An 18646-nucleotide genomic window follows, 5' to 3' on the forward strand; every position below is an offset into this window, starting at 1 on the left:
AAACAAAATATTAATACAAAATATTTATTTATTTGTTTATTTTTAATAGTTACATAGTCGTTATCTGTTAATTAACATAATACATAATCGTGCACATAACAGTTAGTAAATAATAAATGGAACACAAGCACTCCTGTTTCAATTTTAACGAATGTCGATTATTCATTGACAATCATTCATCCCAGCAGCGTTTTAAACTTATGTCCAATACATTTATCTTTAATTTGTTTTCTTTTTTGTACTTGGCACTCAGCACTCATGTTTTTTATCATTTATTTTCTTTATAACTTTTTAATATGTTAGGAAATACTGCAGTTAGTGTGGACGAGGCCATTTTTTTTTTCTTACCCTTGGAGTTTTTCCTGTATTTTTTTTTACCGGACGGTGGCAGCCGCGGAGCAGAGGCGGTTAACAATTTCGTTGTGGGGTCTTCAGGTAATTTCGCCTATCTCCAATCTAAAAATAACATATGGCCATTAATTCACCAGTTACCCATCTTAGTTAATTAATGTAACCTCCTTGTAACTAACGTTAATTTTTCCCCTTTTTTTTCCGAAATACTTTTCCACATTTAGTAAAGAAGTATCATATTAAATCACCCTTTTGGATGTCGTATCGGCTCAATGTGCGAAACTTTGATTTTATGTTAAGAAAAATACCAATATAATGATATATAATGGTTTCTTTGCAATGATTGCACACTTTGGAAGGAACTATTATTGCGGTTTAAACGCAAAATATATTTGTATGTACATATACATTTTCTTTTCCGATGGCGAAAGATAATATAACAACTAGCCTACTTGCTAGCAATGAATGAAACACGTATTAAATTTCTTCTTTTTATTTTTATCTGTATTTTGGTGGAAATAATATAATTTAAAAAAAAAAAAAACATGATATATCTTCACCCATAGATTTATAAAATTTAACACATTTATAAAAATGTGTCCGTTAATTTATTGTTTTTACATTTAATTAAAGGAATTGCGACATGATATTTGTACTATATCGGTTTTAAGGAATATAAACGATAAAAACAATATTTTTTTCTTAATCAGAAATGAAATGAAATGAAATACATAATAAATTTTATAAAAGAATATAATAAACGCTATTTTTATTTATTTTATTAATTAACAAAGTAAATCAAATATTACTTAAAATATAAGTTAGTGTTTTTAATATTTTATCCCCTCTCATACTCTTTTTTTTTTTTGTTTCTTTACCAGCTTAATATTTATCCTATTAAAAAAATAAATAAATAAAGCGAAATTCGGTACTAACGAAGTTCAGTAAATATTGGTGTGTTGGCATCGAACTTTTAGGTTTGCTAAGTCTTGTTATTAAAACAACTTACAGATCTACATCCATCTGTAAACTTTTAATCTATTCGAATATATTTTTATTAATATTTCAAATGTAAAGAATCATAAACCCATTCAGTTTATCGATATCGTTATTTGTTTTTAAAAATATCAGTAAGTTTATGTGAATATTAATAATTAATTTAGCATAGTATTAAACTAAAAATGTGTGGAAAGAGGTAATACAGAACAACATTTAGTTGTTTGGTGCACTAAAATTTTAATATTCAAAAAACATATTTCTTTACTGAAATTGAATTGGTCGAATATTTTATTTCATTTTCTTAACTAATGTTGTACTTTTATTTATTTTTTAAAGAAGTTCATAAAGCTCCTTTTTTCTACTTAGAACTACATGGCTACAGTGAAATATATTTAAACATTATGACCTCTGTAGTATCCACGTGCAAATTGAATGGTAAAACATTGTAAAAGGCAAAATCGTCGGTCCTAAACCAAAGTTATGCGTGTACCTTCAAATGTTACTATCTCAGGTTTTATTACATTTTAACATTGTTTTCTTTTCTCCAATGCCAAAAATACTTAAACGAATGTGTAAAACCACAAAGCAAATGTACCAAACTATCTATCTATATTAATTCACATCGTAACTAGCTACTACATCATATATGAAATAACCCAAACGATATGTTTTCAGGGATTTGTTGGTACATCACTTTGGTTTTGTACCAAAGAAGTATGTGTAATTAACAAATTAACTGTGATAGCGAATTTGTGTTTTGTAAAATTCTTTTATATTATATTCTTTTTCTGCATTCAGAGAATTTATGCATGTAAAAAAAAATGAAAACATGTCTTCCTTTTTCATGATTAAAATGTGTATGTGTGTTTCCTTCTTGATTTTTATTTCTCTCTAGGCCGCTTTATCCTAAGAACGGCTAATCCTCGCCTGGTAAGCAATTTATAAAAACAATTATTAATTACTTTATGGAATTTATATACATTAAATTGTTGTATGGATATTTTATAGCGAAAATTTTCTTTTCTAATAAATTAATCATTTTAATTCAATTAATTGTTAAGGTTGGAACTGATTGTGATTTTGATTCAAACCTGTAATTCCAAATTCAGTTAAAAACCGAATTAACCGTCGCTAAAAAGAAAGTGAACAAATCTGGTGCTTAGAAAACAATTTTGGTATAACAAAACAAAAGTGCCTTTATGGTTAATATTAAAAACCCAATATTTGTTCACTCAAATTAAATTATGTTTTGAAAATTATTTTTATAAATTTAACTTACATTGTATTAGTTTTCACATCTTGTTTCCTGAATTATATTTTAATTTTTGCTTAATTTATGGGTTGAATAAATGTTTTTTCTCCTTCGATATACTATAGATTAACCGGCGATGACTCGTTTGTTGGTTCTACTGTATAATACAATAAATTTATTAATTTTTAATTATCTTATATACTTTGTTTGTCGCAAATTTGTTTCAAAGAGCATTGTAGATGGTTAGTTAAGATAAATGTGGACAGCTGGGGGGCTTTTTTCCGACAGTAGTTGCTACTGTTTTGGGCCTATGCTTTTGTTCTATTGTCACTGGTGGCCACAGCAGGTTACATGGAAAGTGAAAGGAAAAAAACCAGTGCCAACCTGCCAGAAGACTATTTACGATGAGGGTGAATGCAAAGGGTTCTGTAATAAATAGATAACTTGTTAGGGTTTGGTCCTCGTAACGACGCTCCACAGCCGACGCCCCTCTTTTTTTTACCCTCCATTACTTTCTCTTTGAGTCCGATCTTTTCCTGGAAACTCACCACAAGGCTCATTATATTTAAATTTTGTTTACTTCCAGTTTTCCTCAAATTATTTGTTGTAAGCTTGAAAAAAAAGGAGGAGTAGGAGCTCAGAAAAAGCTTTAGACCTCCCTCTCCTCTTTTCCTTGAAAAGTTCGTTTTTAATTTCCTCTTTGATAAGTTTTAGTATATTTTATCTGAAGCTGGGAAAAAGAAAATTATCGATTAGATTATACTTTTTTTATTATTTAATTTTATTCTCGTAATTAATCACTTCGATTTTAAATCGTAGGGGTTAGTAAGAAACAAATACTCAGAGAGAAGATACCGGACTAATTACAAGAATCGAAATTATATAAAATGTTATCGATAATAAAAATCCGGTTAGTAATTGATTGTCATGAGTAGTGTTTTTCTCTCAGAATATAATGATATAAAAAAAAATAATTATTTTAATGTTTTTCAAGTACCGTTTTATTTCTTATAAAACAGAATTATTTTTAAGGAGGTGTAGATAGTTGACCGTAGATTAATGATTGGAGAAATTTGTGGGGGGGGGCGGTCAGTAAAGAACAACATAAATGAACAAAACGATATTTATTTATTTTATGCCGACGTTTCGACCTGAGCTATAAATGCCCTGATGAAGACCTGAAACTCAGGTCGAAACGTCGGCATGAAATAAATAAATATGGTTTTGTTTATTTATGTTGTTCTTTGCTGATCGCACCCCCCGACAAACTTCTCCAATCAAGAATTATTTTTAGTGTATCGAATATAAAAAGGTATTTTAGTATTTTGTTTTTTTAATCAATTATGTAAAAAAAAAACAACATAATTATTAATATCAAATATCAAAATCGAATAATTCAAATTTTCAATATGTTTCTACTTGAAATAGTTTTTTTTTTGTTTTATTTCAAGGATGTTGATGTAGAACAGATTATAATTTTTTTGAAAGAAAAACCTGCCGGTTAAGTCCATTAAGACTTGCTTGGCACAATAGAAACGAACAATGAAAAGAACCCTTCCGCGGCGAGGCAACAGGTACAGTGGATATAAATTTATAGGGGACCCATTCAGACCTTTACATTGAGTCACTCATTCAAAAATATGTATTCTTTATATTTGTTGTATGTCTCAGTCTTTGAAAATGAATAGCATTTTATGTAAAAAAAAATTATATGAGACGCACGGATTTGCATTGGTCATGCGAATTATTTTCCAAATAATTTGCTGTTCACACTGTTTTATTTATATTACAATGTGAGTGTGTATTCTGAATAATATTTACTTATATGAAAAAGAAAGTTGTTCATTTAAAAAAAAAACTCTTTAAAAAAAAAATTATAGATTACATATAATATTTGTTTTTATTGATCATTTGAATTTTAGTGTATGTCCTAGATTTTGCGGAAAATTCATTTCGCCCGCAAAGGACAAACATTAAAATTTGGAGCTGGATAAAATAAAAGACCAGTCTCCTAATAACTGCTAATATTTTTGGATAAAGACAGACTAATTACTAATTATAGACAATATATAAATTGCGTCATTTGCCATATATGTGAAAATAATTGTTACACTTAAAGCTAAATTATGGAGTTTTTGAATTTTTTTTCCTATCGCCAAGTCGGTCTAGGCAACACAAAATGAATCTGTCACTATTGTTTAACAATAATTGTTGACTAGCGAATGAAGATTTAATTTTTTTGAAACAGCAAATTATCAATGCGGAAATATTCTGAAGTAATATTTTAGTTATACAAATAAATAATTTTGTTATAAATTTCTAGATTTATAATATTTTTTTTTTACAATTATTTATTCTCCCTTGTACAAAGCTATCAGGTTTTGCCCCAAAATACACAATAGGAAGAGTGGGGGTGAGGTTAGGGTGGAAAAATCAATAATCCGGAACACGGTTTGAACAAGTTACCCGACGCCATTGCTGAGGCTTCGTGAAAATTAAGAAAGGTGTGTTAAAGATAAGAAAACTAATAGCGGATATACTTTGTGAAATAACCTGCCGATTGATGATGTAGGCAAAAGGAGATATGTTTAACAAATAAAATAGAATTAATTAACTTGAGGAGCTTTTAAGTTTCAGAATTATGTTACCGGGTTTTGCAAGCCAAGTCTGCATTGGGAATGTTATGTTACAAATTTCAACACTTTGCAAATTTATAAATGCATCCAAAAATCAGAATTTGTTTTGAAGATACAGGAGTATGCGAACCGTAAGCTAGTTCATTTTAAACTTGATTGACTTCGTATTTACCTATCTTTCGAAAATTTCTTAAGTAATATAACATTTTTTTAACTTAAGAAAATGCATTTTAATTGTATATACAAGCGGTATAATATAAAATATAGATTAAATTATATTATTTTAAAATAAACGTGAAAAAAACGATTTATGAATAAAATAGATACTTTTTTACAAATACAAATATCATGATGCCCTTTTAAAAGGGCGAATTTGACAATTATTAGAATAGTCATTAATTATTTGATCTATTTGGAATACTATTATGATATTTAGCCGGTAGTCAGCAAAATAAAGATATAGGTTTTTCATTTAAATGTAATTATCCAGAAGAGGTAAAGAACAAAATATGTTTCCTTCAAAATGGTTGGATTCGATTCCAGATATTTTTACACGACACCGACCACATGTAGGTCGAAATAAATTTATTATGCAAATACATTTTTTAATCCGATGATGAATAATTTTTTTTTTTCGCTATCCGAATAATAGTTTCCTATATGAACGGATCACCGGTTATTAAATTGAACTTTATGTAATTGTCTATCATCGTTTTGTCATCCCTTATTTACTTATTATTCGCTTCGATTAACTAATCCGTTTAATTAAATAAGGAAGAAATTGTAAAAAAAAGAAAGATTTTTTTTTACTAACTACACCTATATTTATTTTTAACTAATTTGTAACATTGTGTAATGCAATAAATTCCAAAGTTTGTATGAAACTTGAATAGTTTAAGAGCAAACAAAACAGAAGAGTCTTTTTCACAGACCACCAACATCACATTTATTTTTACTTTGTATTTTGAGGTTAGATCTGCCAGGGACATCTTGAAAGATTTTTTTTTTATTATATAATTTTTATCCGTCGAATGTTTTTTAATCAAATAATGATCTAATCGTGTCCTAAAGAAATAAATTATGGGGTAAAACGTTTCTGATAATTCTGATGCCATAATTATATATTTGTTCAAAATAAAATCACAATGATGTTTTGCATATTGTTTGTTGTAATATCATGTTTGGTATACTTCACATCATTTTTTTAAACATTAAAATCGAGTTTATGTATAAAAGTTGTTTTTTCTTTAAGTGTGGTTATTTTACTGAATTTATTTATTGCATAATCTCCTATTTAAACGTGTGCTATCAATTATTTTAGTATAAAATAAACTTTTGCTCTCTATTAGTAATATCGGCAAAGTTAAAAAAAAAAAGTTGAATTCTGGATGTAAGCATTTTTAGAGATTTAGCCTTTTTTCTGAAATATTTATTCACACTGATTAGCTTTATTATGTGAAAGGCAATTAGAATACGTGCCAGGTTCTCAAAAGTATAAACGCACCGTAGATTTGTTATCCAAAAATAATTTTAAAAATGAAGTAAATGTTCAAAATATCCTCTCCTGACTAAAGTTGTATTTACCCTCTATACTGAGCACTCAGGATTTGTTACCTACCTAACACACGTTATCTTACAACTTGATCCTACCCTAAAATAAAGACATGGTTCCATGTAGCCGTGGTGTTACAAACACGCGTATCTTTGTGAAGAAATTGAATCTTATGTTTGTTTACTCCTATTTTAGACTGAATAACTCAGTATGTATGGTTTGGATATGATTGTTTCCTTTTTTTACGGAATTATTTAAGGTTCAGAAAAATCGAAAAAGGTGCTTTGTAAAATGGAATATTTTTATTCATTCATCCATGTATTCAAATAATAAAGAAGAATATGTATTATTATTATATTATGTAGTATAAATATGTAAAAATCCATTGTTTTTAATAATTCTAATCTAATCATTATATACTTTGTATAAATAGAATTATAAAGGAATGAACATTGTTTATTTTGTAATTTACGTTTTGATATACTGACAATAATTGAAATTAAAAAAAACATACATAAAATTTATTTCTTCCTATCGGTTAGCGCTAACAGCTTGCGCTCCTTCCGCGTATTTTACTAAATTTATTTATTGCATACCCTCCTCGACGAACAGCTGCTGTATTAACGAATGCTGTATCCCGTTGACCCCTAGCTGTAGATAAAATTAGCATTATTTTCCATGACAATAGAGGCAGTTTCTATTGTCCAAGTCCCCTCCATTAGCCAGGACAAAGGGGAAACTGACCAAGAGATTGGCTTTGACGTCCAATGGATATAGATTTAGGGAGCCGAATGGCGAGGGGCCAATCGGGAGCAAGGATCGATCTCGCCCCTAACAAAATGGCTCCTGCCCCACCACCGCCTCCTACGGTTTTTTCCTTTTCCTTTTTCCTCTTCCTGAGCCTCAATGAGGAAATCATTTTCCCACTTGATGTATTCTATGGAAAAATACATTCTTCTGGCACTTGTTTAATTTATCTCCATCTATTTATTTAAGGATATAATAAATGTTATAATAATGATGGGACTAAACGTAATCCAATCATAAACCAATCTACTATACACGGTTCTTATTAAATAACCACCGTCTATTCTGTAATGTGTGAATTCTTGAAATGAAAAAATAATTACTTCAAGTTTAAAAAGGTAAATCTAACAGTTCAGTTCTTGTTTATAGAAGTCTTTCAAACAGTATAATATAAAACTTATAATAAATTTAATTATATTTTATAATACCTTCATTATTAATCTGATAATATAATAGTAATTTTAAAATAAAAATAATAAAATGAAAAGAAAAGAGCTGTTCATATATTTTGTAGATCTTTTTTACTGCGTTTTGAATAAAATTATTGAGAAAAGTGGTTACATTTCCGGTGTTCCATCATTTCTTTTTCCTTCACTTACTAAATTTATAATTAAACAGTGCCACTCAAAGGTTTAATACCAAAATTTCTTTTATATATATGTATATATAGTGGACCGTAAAAATTTAAATATAAGAACATGGTGAGGGTTGCAGTCAAATAGTTTATAACTATTTGTTCTTTTTTTGACCGCAACCCTCACCATCTTCCTATATTCAACATTTTTTTTGTGTTAATACTTTGCCAAGATGATAGTTCCTACATTATACATATATACATACATCACACAATCAGTGTGCTTTTAGACCATGAATGTACATTTATTGATATTTTATTTTTTTTTTATTTTTATGACCTGTTTTTACTACCTCCATTTTACTGAAATTGCAATTAATATTCAAAACCTATAATTTTTGCACCATACACTGGTAATTGTTTCCTACAACCGCTAAGTAAAAATGCGATAGGTGACGCGTATTCTATTAGTGTATCTGAATCATAATTGTTTATCTATACATTGTCTTCTTGTTGATGTTTTGTCAATTTTTTTAATATTTTTTTAAAAAATTTTTCAGGCTTGACTTCAGTAGTAGGTGTGGGAAGGTGCACAATGAAACAAGCAAGCAACCGAGAAGAAGGTGGTAGCGAGGCTGGTCTGTTAGCAGCGGGAATGCCAGGACTTCTGGCTCTCCATGGTATCGGGGGTGGATCCCTCTTCTCGCATTCTTTGCTTTGGGCAGCTCAACCTCCAGAGGTGGGAGGCAGGAAGAAGAAAGACGACGAGTCTCCTCCTGGAAGGGACAGAGCCTTCGTCTGCCTCACTTGCAACCAGTCCTTCAAACACAAGCATGTTCTTAAAAACCACGAAAGAACCCATACTGGAGAACGGCCTTTCGAGTGCCCAGAGTGTCACAGAAGGTTCAGGCGGGACCATCATCTCCGCACTCACATCCGAACGCATACAGGAGAAAAACCATACCATTGCGACCATTGTGACAGGTACTTCGTGCAAGTGGCCAACCTCAGGAGGCACTTGCGGGTACACACAGGGGAACGGCCTTACGCTTGCCAAGTCTGCTCTTCGAGGTTCGCAGATTCGAACCAACTCAAGGCTCATTCTCTCATTCATAAGGGAGAAAAACCATTTGGCTGTGGCCTGTGTGGTGCCAAGTTCAGGAGGAGACATCACCTTCTCCATCACAAATGTGAGTCGAGAGATAGAAAAGCTCAAGCTCTTGTCAATGTCCTCCCAGCGTACCTTTCTCTGCCTGAACAGACGGAGCCTGAAGACCTGTCCATCAGGCATAAGAACAAAAACATTAACAATAACAATAACCTAACTATGACTGAATCTGAGGAAGAGCTTTCTGAAGAATGGGATGGCTGTTCACCTCTTTAGTTGCTAAATAATTAGTATTTTTTTTATTACAGTACTATCAGTGCCCTGAACAATACCATTCCATTTATAAAATAACGCAATCAATTTTGCTGTGATGCAGGGTTCCAATTCAAAGCAAAATCTTGGTTTGATATAACGTTGCATTCATAATAGGGTTTACCCAGTATCAAAATTAGGGGGGGGACAATGTATAGCCAATCAGGTTGTGACATTTCATAACGGAAAAGCTAAACGAAACCAAAATTTTTAGAAAATTATATATAATTGTCGCAGTGCTTTATTAGTTGTCACAATTAGTATTTGCTTGAAAAAAAAAAATATTTTTTATTAAATTGTTAACTTTTTTCACTAGTTGCCCCCTCATGCCCCCCGCTGGGTATGCCTATATTCATAATTATTATTTTTTATAAGATAAATGGTATAGGAAGGGTTACTCCAGGTACTGTTCAAAACGACTACGGGTATGTACCGATTTCGGTATAGTCATTTCATTTATTTTGTTTTCTATTATATATTATTATTAGAATATAAGTTTGTTGTGTATATTTTTTTCATCAATGGCATTATTGCGTATAAATGCGCAATATCAATACTTAAATAATTTAAAAGTATATTCTTAAAGAAGTTATAAGCTAGGAACTAGTGTACCATGAGAGAACAGTACTGATTAACAAAATAAAACCTACATAAAAAGTATTTATTTTTTAATAATTTTATAACTCTATAAAACAGGGTTTTATTTTTGTTTTTATAAATAAAGGTTGTAGTAATTATTTGTTGGTGTTAGTGTTGTAAACATTTGCATTTGTACTAAGAGATGGTTACATGTTAATAAGAGGTATAAAAAAAGGAAAAAAAAAAAGACCTCTTAAATTTAAAATATAGTAATACTATGGCTAGTATGGCTCTAACATGCCGATCTGGCCTCAACTTACGTATCAACGATCGCTACAGGTTCCCGCCACCAGTCCATATATTTCCATATTTTCTCTACGTTATGCGCCTTCTATTTTGTAACCTGTAGTACCCACAATCTCTTCTTAGTTTTCAAAATGTTGTAGAATGAAAATCTAATGTTTTAGAAGTTATTTTTTTATTATAAAGGACATACCTACTATTGAAATTTTGTTTCTTAATTTATCTATTTATTACAATAAAATTTAACATAAATATCCTGGCTGTTATAAACTCCCTGGAGTTTATATTATTGCTAAGGATATTATTTATATATGGCTTTATGAATAGTAAATATAGTACTTCGGGTGTCTTTTAACATAACCACAAAAATTAAATAAATTTTCTCCACAATCTTTACAAACTTTCGTTTAAAAACCTCATAAATTGGTGTAAGTAGGAAATCCGCAAAAAGAATTTACACAAATAATGAAACAGTGTTGAGACGTAGGTTTTTCCAGAATTAAGAATAAATAAACCAGATTTAACAAGGTAAAGTTTAAAGACATTGAAATATGTGGAAGAGCAGTCCGGAACCCGTACTGAGAGTCGCTATAGTGTGTTCTGTGTCGAGTACCATGTTAGAGCCCTATTGCGATTGTACTATTTTAACTTTTTTGGAAATGATACATCTTTAAAATTGTTCATACTACAAGTTTTAATACAACTGGGTTATAAATTCAGTTGTTTCTAATTCTGAGCTTGACCAATGTGTACCGTACAATATTGGCTGCGTGCCTGAATCAATTATTACAACTACTGCCGAATAAAATAGACAATATATGTTACATATAATTACCAAACTAACAAAAGACTGATGTGTAATTATGCTGTAATAATTTGTAATATTTAAGCTCATTGCTGTATATTTTTTTATGTGCCCATGAGTATTTTGACCAAATATGTCGTGCCAATTTGTAAAGATTATATTTAAAAAAATAAATAATGCTAACACTTTTATTAATTATTATATCATCCCTATTCCTAAATAATTTGACATCTTATATATATAATATCAAGTTTTCATTTCAGGTTTGAATGTAGCGTTAATAAAATATAGTATTCAGTAGAATATCATACAGTGAAATATTTAACTATAATTTAAAATTTGAGTAATAATGTCCTTTTTTTGCATGAACAATGATCGTGGTTGACCATTGCAATTCATGGAGCCTTAAAAAGATTAACGTTTCTTTATATGGACCAGTCTAATGATAGACCAAATGTTCGAAGGCTCCTAATTATTCCGAAGAAAAAAGTTTTTGAATAATGTCCATTAGGAGAATTCTGTGGATAGAAAAAAAAATAACAATACATCAATGAACTGTGAGTATATCCATCTGGGTTTTATTAATACTTTTACGATCTGGTCGATCGATTATGATTAAAGTTATTGATGAATTAAAACAATGTTTTGCTTAGTGAGTTGTAAAAAAAAAAACAGAAGAGTAACTCTAGGTTAGTTAAGTGTTGGGAATACTTTCATTCCTAGGCAATAAACAAAATTGTTGTTTCTGTTCTTTGTGTTTTGTTTCTTCAGCCCGGTTTACACGTGACAATTGGTGTCAGAAGCGGGATTTTGGCTAAAAAAATGAGACGAAACTATTTTTTTTTTTTTTTTTTTTTATATTTGCCATAGTATTTTTATTTTTTATTGATAGAAAGTGAAGTATTGAGTTACTTGGAAGAATGAGAGGTTAGGGACAGTTATCACACGATCAGGCAGCGAATATGGAACATTTTTTACCAATACTTGAGGAAATGAAATCCACAATGGATTGATGAAATCTGGCCAGGATGAGTAACAAAAAAGTCTGACAGTCAAGTTCAAAAACATTGAAAAAGACTTGGGAAGCACACAGATACAGGTTGGAAATTCGGAAAAGCAGCTAGGTCTGGACTTTGATGTTCAAAAGCAGGTAAGGGCCACCGAAAGACGATATGAAGGTGAGGATGGAGTGGAGTAATATATTGGAAGACTCGATGGTAGAGTTGACTTCCTGGAATAAGAGGTGAAGCCGGTTAAGACCGGAGGACGTATCGCGGATGTGCAATTGACACTAGAGAGAGGGATGTTCGTAACAAGGATGGACGCTTCGGGAGCCCCAGCTCAATGATTCAATCAGTTAAAACCCAGTTTTAGCCAAGATTCCCCGCTAGAATCCTTCATGAAGACCTGAAACTCAGGTCGAAACGTCGGCATAAATAAATAATTTTTGGTTATGTTTTTTTTTGCTGGCCGCACCCGCCCCCCCCCCCACGACCATCTTTTCCTATCAGTAATCTACGGTCAACTATCTACACCTCACTTCCCTAATCGTTTATTTCGAGGAGACTCTTGATATTATTCGTAGCGTGTACGTCAACGTCTGTGGGAAACATCAGGACTTCAACTATTTTCACGACAATTTCGATAAGAGATTGTGTAGCCCTCATCTGAGGCAGGTGCATGGAAGCATGGAGCCGATGCAGCATCGCAGAATGGAAGTATCTCAACGAGTTGATTAATGTTATGGTTCCACAGGGCGTCTGAGAAAACATCCCTGTCGATATTTTTAATGATGGGGTGCGTGATCAAGTTCTACAGCAGAGCTTGAGGCCGAAAACCCTTGGTGAAAATATAGCGAGTATCCAAGATTTCGAAGTAGTTAAGAAAGGTATAAAAAAAAGGTATTGGAGTACAATTTATTCGAAAGCGCAAGGATAAGGAAAACTCTAGTTGTGAGGATAGTCATTCTAGCAGAAAGGATTATAACAAGGAAAGAGAAAGGGATAGACGATGATAGAAGAAGGACGATTGATAGAGATGCTGACGATTACAGATGGAGAGAAAGAAGGAAAGGTGATAACTCTAGTCGCAGGAAAGATTATAGCTGGAGAGAAAGAGGAGAAAATGGTGAAGATAAAAAGGAAAGAGGGTTAACAGAAAAAGAATACGTTGAAAAACAGAGGAAATATGTTAACAGACGTAATGAATATAGAAGAAGGGATAAAGAGTGGAGACAAGAAGATGAAAAAAGAAGGCAATGGAGCTTATTAAAACGACTCAATATGTTCAAGACATGGAGAGCACCATAATAATGATAAAAAAAATTGGAAAATCAGAAAGCAGTAGAAGCATAGAATTACTAGAGACTAAAGACAAAACAAAACGAGATTTCTCTCGGTATCATAGGAAACGTATTCCAATGTCAAGGATATGAAGATGCGTTCCTTAGCAATATAAAAAATTGTTGTTTCTGTTCTTAGTGTTTTGTTTCTTAGCCCGCGACAATACTATCCTAAAACAATCGCAAAATAGACAGGACGACAGCTATGAAGAAACGATAATGCACCAGGAGTAATACAGAAAGGTCACCTCAAGTTTTCTCAGTTATTTCAATAGTTCAATAATTTCGTTGACGATTTTTATGTCCTTTTTGTTAAAGCGTGATTTATAAAAAATAAAGTAAAAAATTCATTTTTTATTGTACACAAGTTGCTCTGCGGCAAACCGTGAATATATCCATTGTTGAGCTCAAACCGTTTGCAACACTTTTGCCGACAGTCTAGTTTTGAGAGTTGTCAGTGTGTACTTGTGTTGTTTGTTCTCATTACAGTAAGAACGTTTTATGTTATTTAACCGTAACAAATAAAATAGTAAAAACATTTACTAATTAACACACTAAAAGTGTGTTCAACACTTTTACAATTCCATTTACATTCAACAGGAGTAATTCAAACCAAGAAAACATGTATAAAAATGTTGCTGGTTCCAATAGATGAAAGGATCAACGATATTATAGAATTCTGACTTGTACAGTCGGGAAATAAAGCTTATTGTTACTGCTTTTTTATCGTGAATATGCAGTTCTAAGTCAAAAGACTAGTAAGACTATTTACTCAGTTTTTATAAAGCAGTCCCTACTGTAAAGAATGTGGAGAGACGTGGATATCACTTAGCACCCTACCCACGTCGGATAGGTATAGTTAAAGTATATTGGCGGACTCGTGTTCAAGTCAAAGCTACTTTTTGGAATTTTCTAAAATAAAATATTTTAGTTGTTTTGTTGCTTTAAAAATACTTATTTAGGGTTCTTGAGATTAAAATAACGAATATTAACTTTCCTGGCAAGAATACAACAGAATAACCAACTTGTAAACATACGCTGGGAACCGAGAGAAATCTCCTGGTCTCAGTTTTTTTCCCATTTCGAACCTGTCTATATTTTTCCGTTTTTCTCCTTTAGTTATTCATCAAATATTATAATATCTAGAAATTTATCCATTATTTAGTCCTGTCAACAATGAAAAGTGGTTATTTATTTCAAATAAAACAAATTACAGGAACTTTAGAGGAACATTTCTATGAGGATAAGAGCTAACTAACTGGTACTAATTGTTTGTTTTAATTGCTCATTCATTCACCGATTTTAATCAAAGTCCTTTTTGGAGTAAATCGAAAAAATGTGAAGAATCAATTATACAAAGTCGCACTTCCGGTGGAATGTTTTTTGTGAAAAATTTATGCCAGGTCCGTGACAAACCTTAAGTATGTAATTTCAGTTTCTTACGACTTTTAATTTTTGAGCCACTGATCATTTTGCATGATTAGGTTTTTGGATTCAGGAGACCTCAAAATATGTATTTCCGTCGAAAATACTAGTTCGAAATTTGCATTTTGGCAATACTTTCCAATCGCAATACCAGATTAGTTTCAAAATTTTACTTGGAGGGAAGGGATATAATTTTTCCTACCATTGAAAATTTTCGGAAAATTTCCCTTACACCCGTGATTGTAATTTTATTACCTCTTTGAATAATGTTTTAAAACTTCGCAGTTTTATTTCAAATTTATCTTTCCTTCCTACCACTTCCCTATGGCGACGTCCATGTTCAAGAAAGGATTTTGATAGATTTTCATTTCTTCTGACATGAAGCTTCATGCATTTCGATCTTGTGAGACTGTCATTCAGGGTTTTGTCGAAGAATCATTCTATCAAATATTGTTTTATCAAATGATTATATATAATTATCCTGGTCCCTCATTGTAGCCCATGATTCTGAACTATATAGTAATAGGTCCTCTTCATGGGCAATAATCTGCTTTTCTTTTTCTAGCATTATAAAGCCACTGTTCACTTGGAAGCCAAGATATATTAACTCTGAACCAATTAATGCAATATCTATGAGGTTTATTTAAAATCACGTTTTTGTCTTTATTGGGTACATTTTCTCAGGTTTTTCTCTGCAGTTTTGAGTGCCATGAAAGAACTGCTTGGTAGTCCAGTAAATTGGTATATTTTTACCTCGCATCAAATGGGGTAGTTCTGATTTTTTGTTTGTGACAGATAAATAATGATAAACCCAAGTTTCGACCTCAACAGATTATTTTGAAATTTAAAAAAGAAAAACAGAATGTTTTCTTCAATCGTGACTCTCAAGGACCAATTTTATAGTAAACGTGACTGTTTACTTTTTTATAATAAACTGAATTCCCTACAAAATGAGATCAAATTTGTACTTTTTTTTTCTCTACTCAAAAAGATCATAGGCACACCTGGATAAACTTGGCCAAATAAGTAAAATTTTTAATTTTTGATGATGACGAACCTATGTTTTTTCGGCAAAACTAACTATGCAGAGATTTAAAGTACACTAAATATGCAAACAAATAAAATTAATTTTTTCCAATAGTGTTTGAGAAGCGGCAGGGCAAAGCTGACGAGTTGTACATGTATCAGATTTTAAAAGTTGCTCCAAAATAAAAAACTCTTAATAATACGAGTATATGGCTCATTCTCACAGAAACGACGACGAGGGCGTTTGTGGCGTCCTATTTATGATTTTTGAGCTGAAAAAAAGGTTTAAATCGTAGTATCAAACTCTACTTAAAAGCGAAATTTTTCTGTACAGAAAATTTGTTTCATCACTTGATAACCTATTGCCAGTCCTGCCCTGACACAATATTCCAAACTTTAAGATTTTGTAGAAGGCTTAAAAAAACAGTTTTCCTATCATATGTCAGAATACTTCTGCATAGTAAAAAATAGTGATCCTCATATTTAATATAGGAATTTATAAGATAATAATCAGGCATTTCTCACATATTCGTCAGAATGTTTAGCGCACAAGAAACTTTTAAAATCATCTGAATTTCATGACTGCATGATAGCCCTCCGAATTGCTCCTAGAAGAAAAACATTTCGGCTTAGAATTTCTGACCTCAGCTGTATTGGGTGAGTTATTTGGCAGTAGATACCCAGAAAATTCTGGGGATTAGAAACTGAAGATCAAAAAATAAGGAAGACAGACGGCACTGATTGTTGGAGACTCTTAGGAGCTGTTGCGTCAGAGGAAGAAAATTATTTAAATGAACAAGTGCTTAATGGGAAAGAAATTTTCCCCAAGAGCTGCAGGAATAATTTGATCCATCTAAGAGATTTGCAGAAATCTAAAACAGCAGATTTTGCTGAAATAAATACAATTATCAATTATTACAGAATTATATATTGTCGTGAGTTACCTTGGCAAAGAAACAAACCACAATTTTTTTTATTGCAAAGTAACAAAAATATCAACAACACTTTTACTAACCTAGCGTTACTCTTTATTACAAAAAACATCTGTTTTAATTCATGAGTAATTTCACTTAAAATAGATCGGTAATCAGATAACATCGGTACATACCCTCTTCTTAAAAACTATACATCCAGAACAGAACCTTCTTCACATCCTAGATTTTGAAATCTTTCTTATAAATATGTTTACTATGATGCCGAGAAGAATTTTGTTTTGGTTTGTCTTTAGTCTCTAGTACTTCTATGCTTCAACTACTTTTTGATTTTCAAATTTTTTACAATTTTTTTTTTTAAACATATTCTTCAAAATCATCTGTTTTAATTCATCGAACATTTCAATTAAAATCGATCGACCAGATAACATCGTTACAATATTAACCAAATTCATTCCACAACGATCTTATAGCAACATAATGGGATCAAAACAAAACTAAAAAAAAAAATAGCTGGTGACTGAGGAATGGTTCCCCATTCCTTTAGTGCAATAACAAAATCCAAATCGTCTTTAAATTTATATTGAATTTCTAATCTTCTGTTCTTCAAGACCTCTTCATCAATAAGTAGTAAGAAGAAAACATTCAAGAGACCTATTCCACAGATCCAATGTTGACATCCCAAAATCATAATCTTTTGTTTTATTGGTTCATAGTAAAGGATCATTCCCACAAATACCATATATGAGGACTGACTTGATTTAGTTTCAGATAGAGGTAGGTAAAGCACTTTTGTAGCCTAAGCTTAGGCGCATATTGGGACGCCTTAGATGCTATCTTACAAAAATGTTACGACCGGCAAATCACTGTGTCGCGTTTCGTTGCGCTTATTGGAATGCAGTTTTTCTAAAAATTTCGTATCGTTGACGAATGTATTTTATTTTATTCAAATTTATTTTCTGAAAGTTCGGCTTTCAGGTCAAACTTAGTTACTATGATTGATTCAAAAACAACTTTGCAAACAATTTTTTTCTGGGTGAATATAGTAGAAACAATAATTGCTGGCGCAGACAAAAAGGTTTTTGTGCAACTTGTTACGAAGGTAAAATAGCAGATGATAAAAATTTTCAACAGAGACGGTTAGAATACTGTAGGGATTAGGGGAGTTGGATACTTCCGATATTTTGTCGTATCTATACTCTCTGTCCAATACTTGCGATATTTGTATGGATACTTAACATTAGGTATATCGATACAGTCTTTCTCTAATATTCTATTATTTGTACAAACACTTCATTTTTTCTTTTTTTCAGCCAGTAATTGGTACAAGTGCACAATCGTATTGAAAGGAATATTATAAATTCATTATCATTATTATTTATTCCATAATATTTATGTAATATTTCCATTAGATAATATTAGTTGTGGATATTTCAGTTAAAGTATCGTGTCGGAAGTATTGATACTTTGGAGATCTCATAACGTCCCTTAATAAGATATCTACATTAATGTCGTTGTAATATCAATGTTTCGTCTTATATTACATATTATAATATCAATATTTGGTTTTTAATAATATTTTTTCCGGAAAATCGATGTTTTATTTTCGATATTATCGTTTACATTATTTCAAAAGGATTAATC

The 18646-nt window shown here is 31.3% G+C and overlaps 1 protein-coding gene across 1 annotated transcript in view; it reads left to right on the forward strand.

Annotated features, from left to right (window-relative positions):
- LOC106685368 (protein krueppel) overlaps nucleotides 1–11469 on the forward strand; it is a 13761-nt gene extending 2292 nt beyond the window's left edge. The window contains exon 2 of the mRNA XM_014427994.2: nucleotides 8732–11469. Within this exon, the coding sequence (XP_014283480.1) occupies nucleotides 8732–9555 (824 nt within the window). The 3' untranslated portion in view covers nucleotides 9556–11469. The remainder of the gene's footprint in view (nucleotides 1–8731) is intronic.
- The last annotated feature ends 7177 nt before the right edge of the window (nucleotides 11470–18646 follow it).

The sequence above is a fragment of the Halyomorpha halys genome, unplaced genomic scaffold, assembly GCF_000696795.3.
Source record: "Halyomorpha halys isolate HHAL.00 unplaced genomic scaffold, Hhal_1.1 Scaffold686.1, whole genome shotgun sequence".
In the NCBI taxonomy this organism is placed as follows: Eukaryota; Metazoa; Arthropoda; class Insecta; order Hemiptera; family Pentatomidae; genus Halyomorpha; species Halyomorpha halys.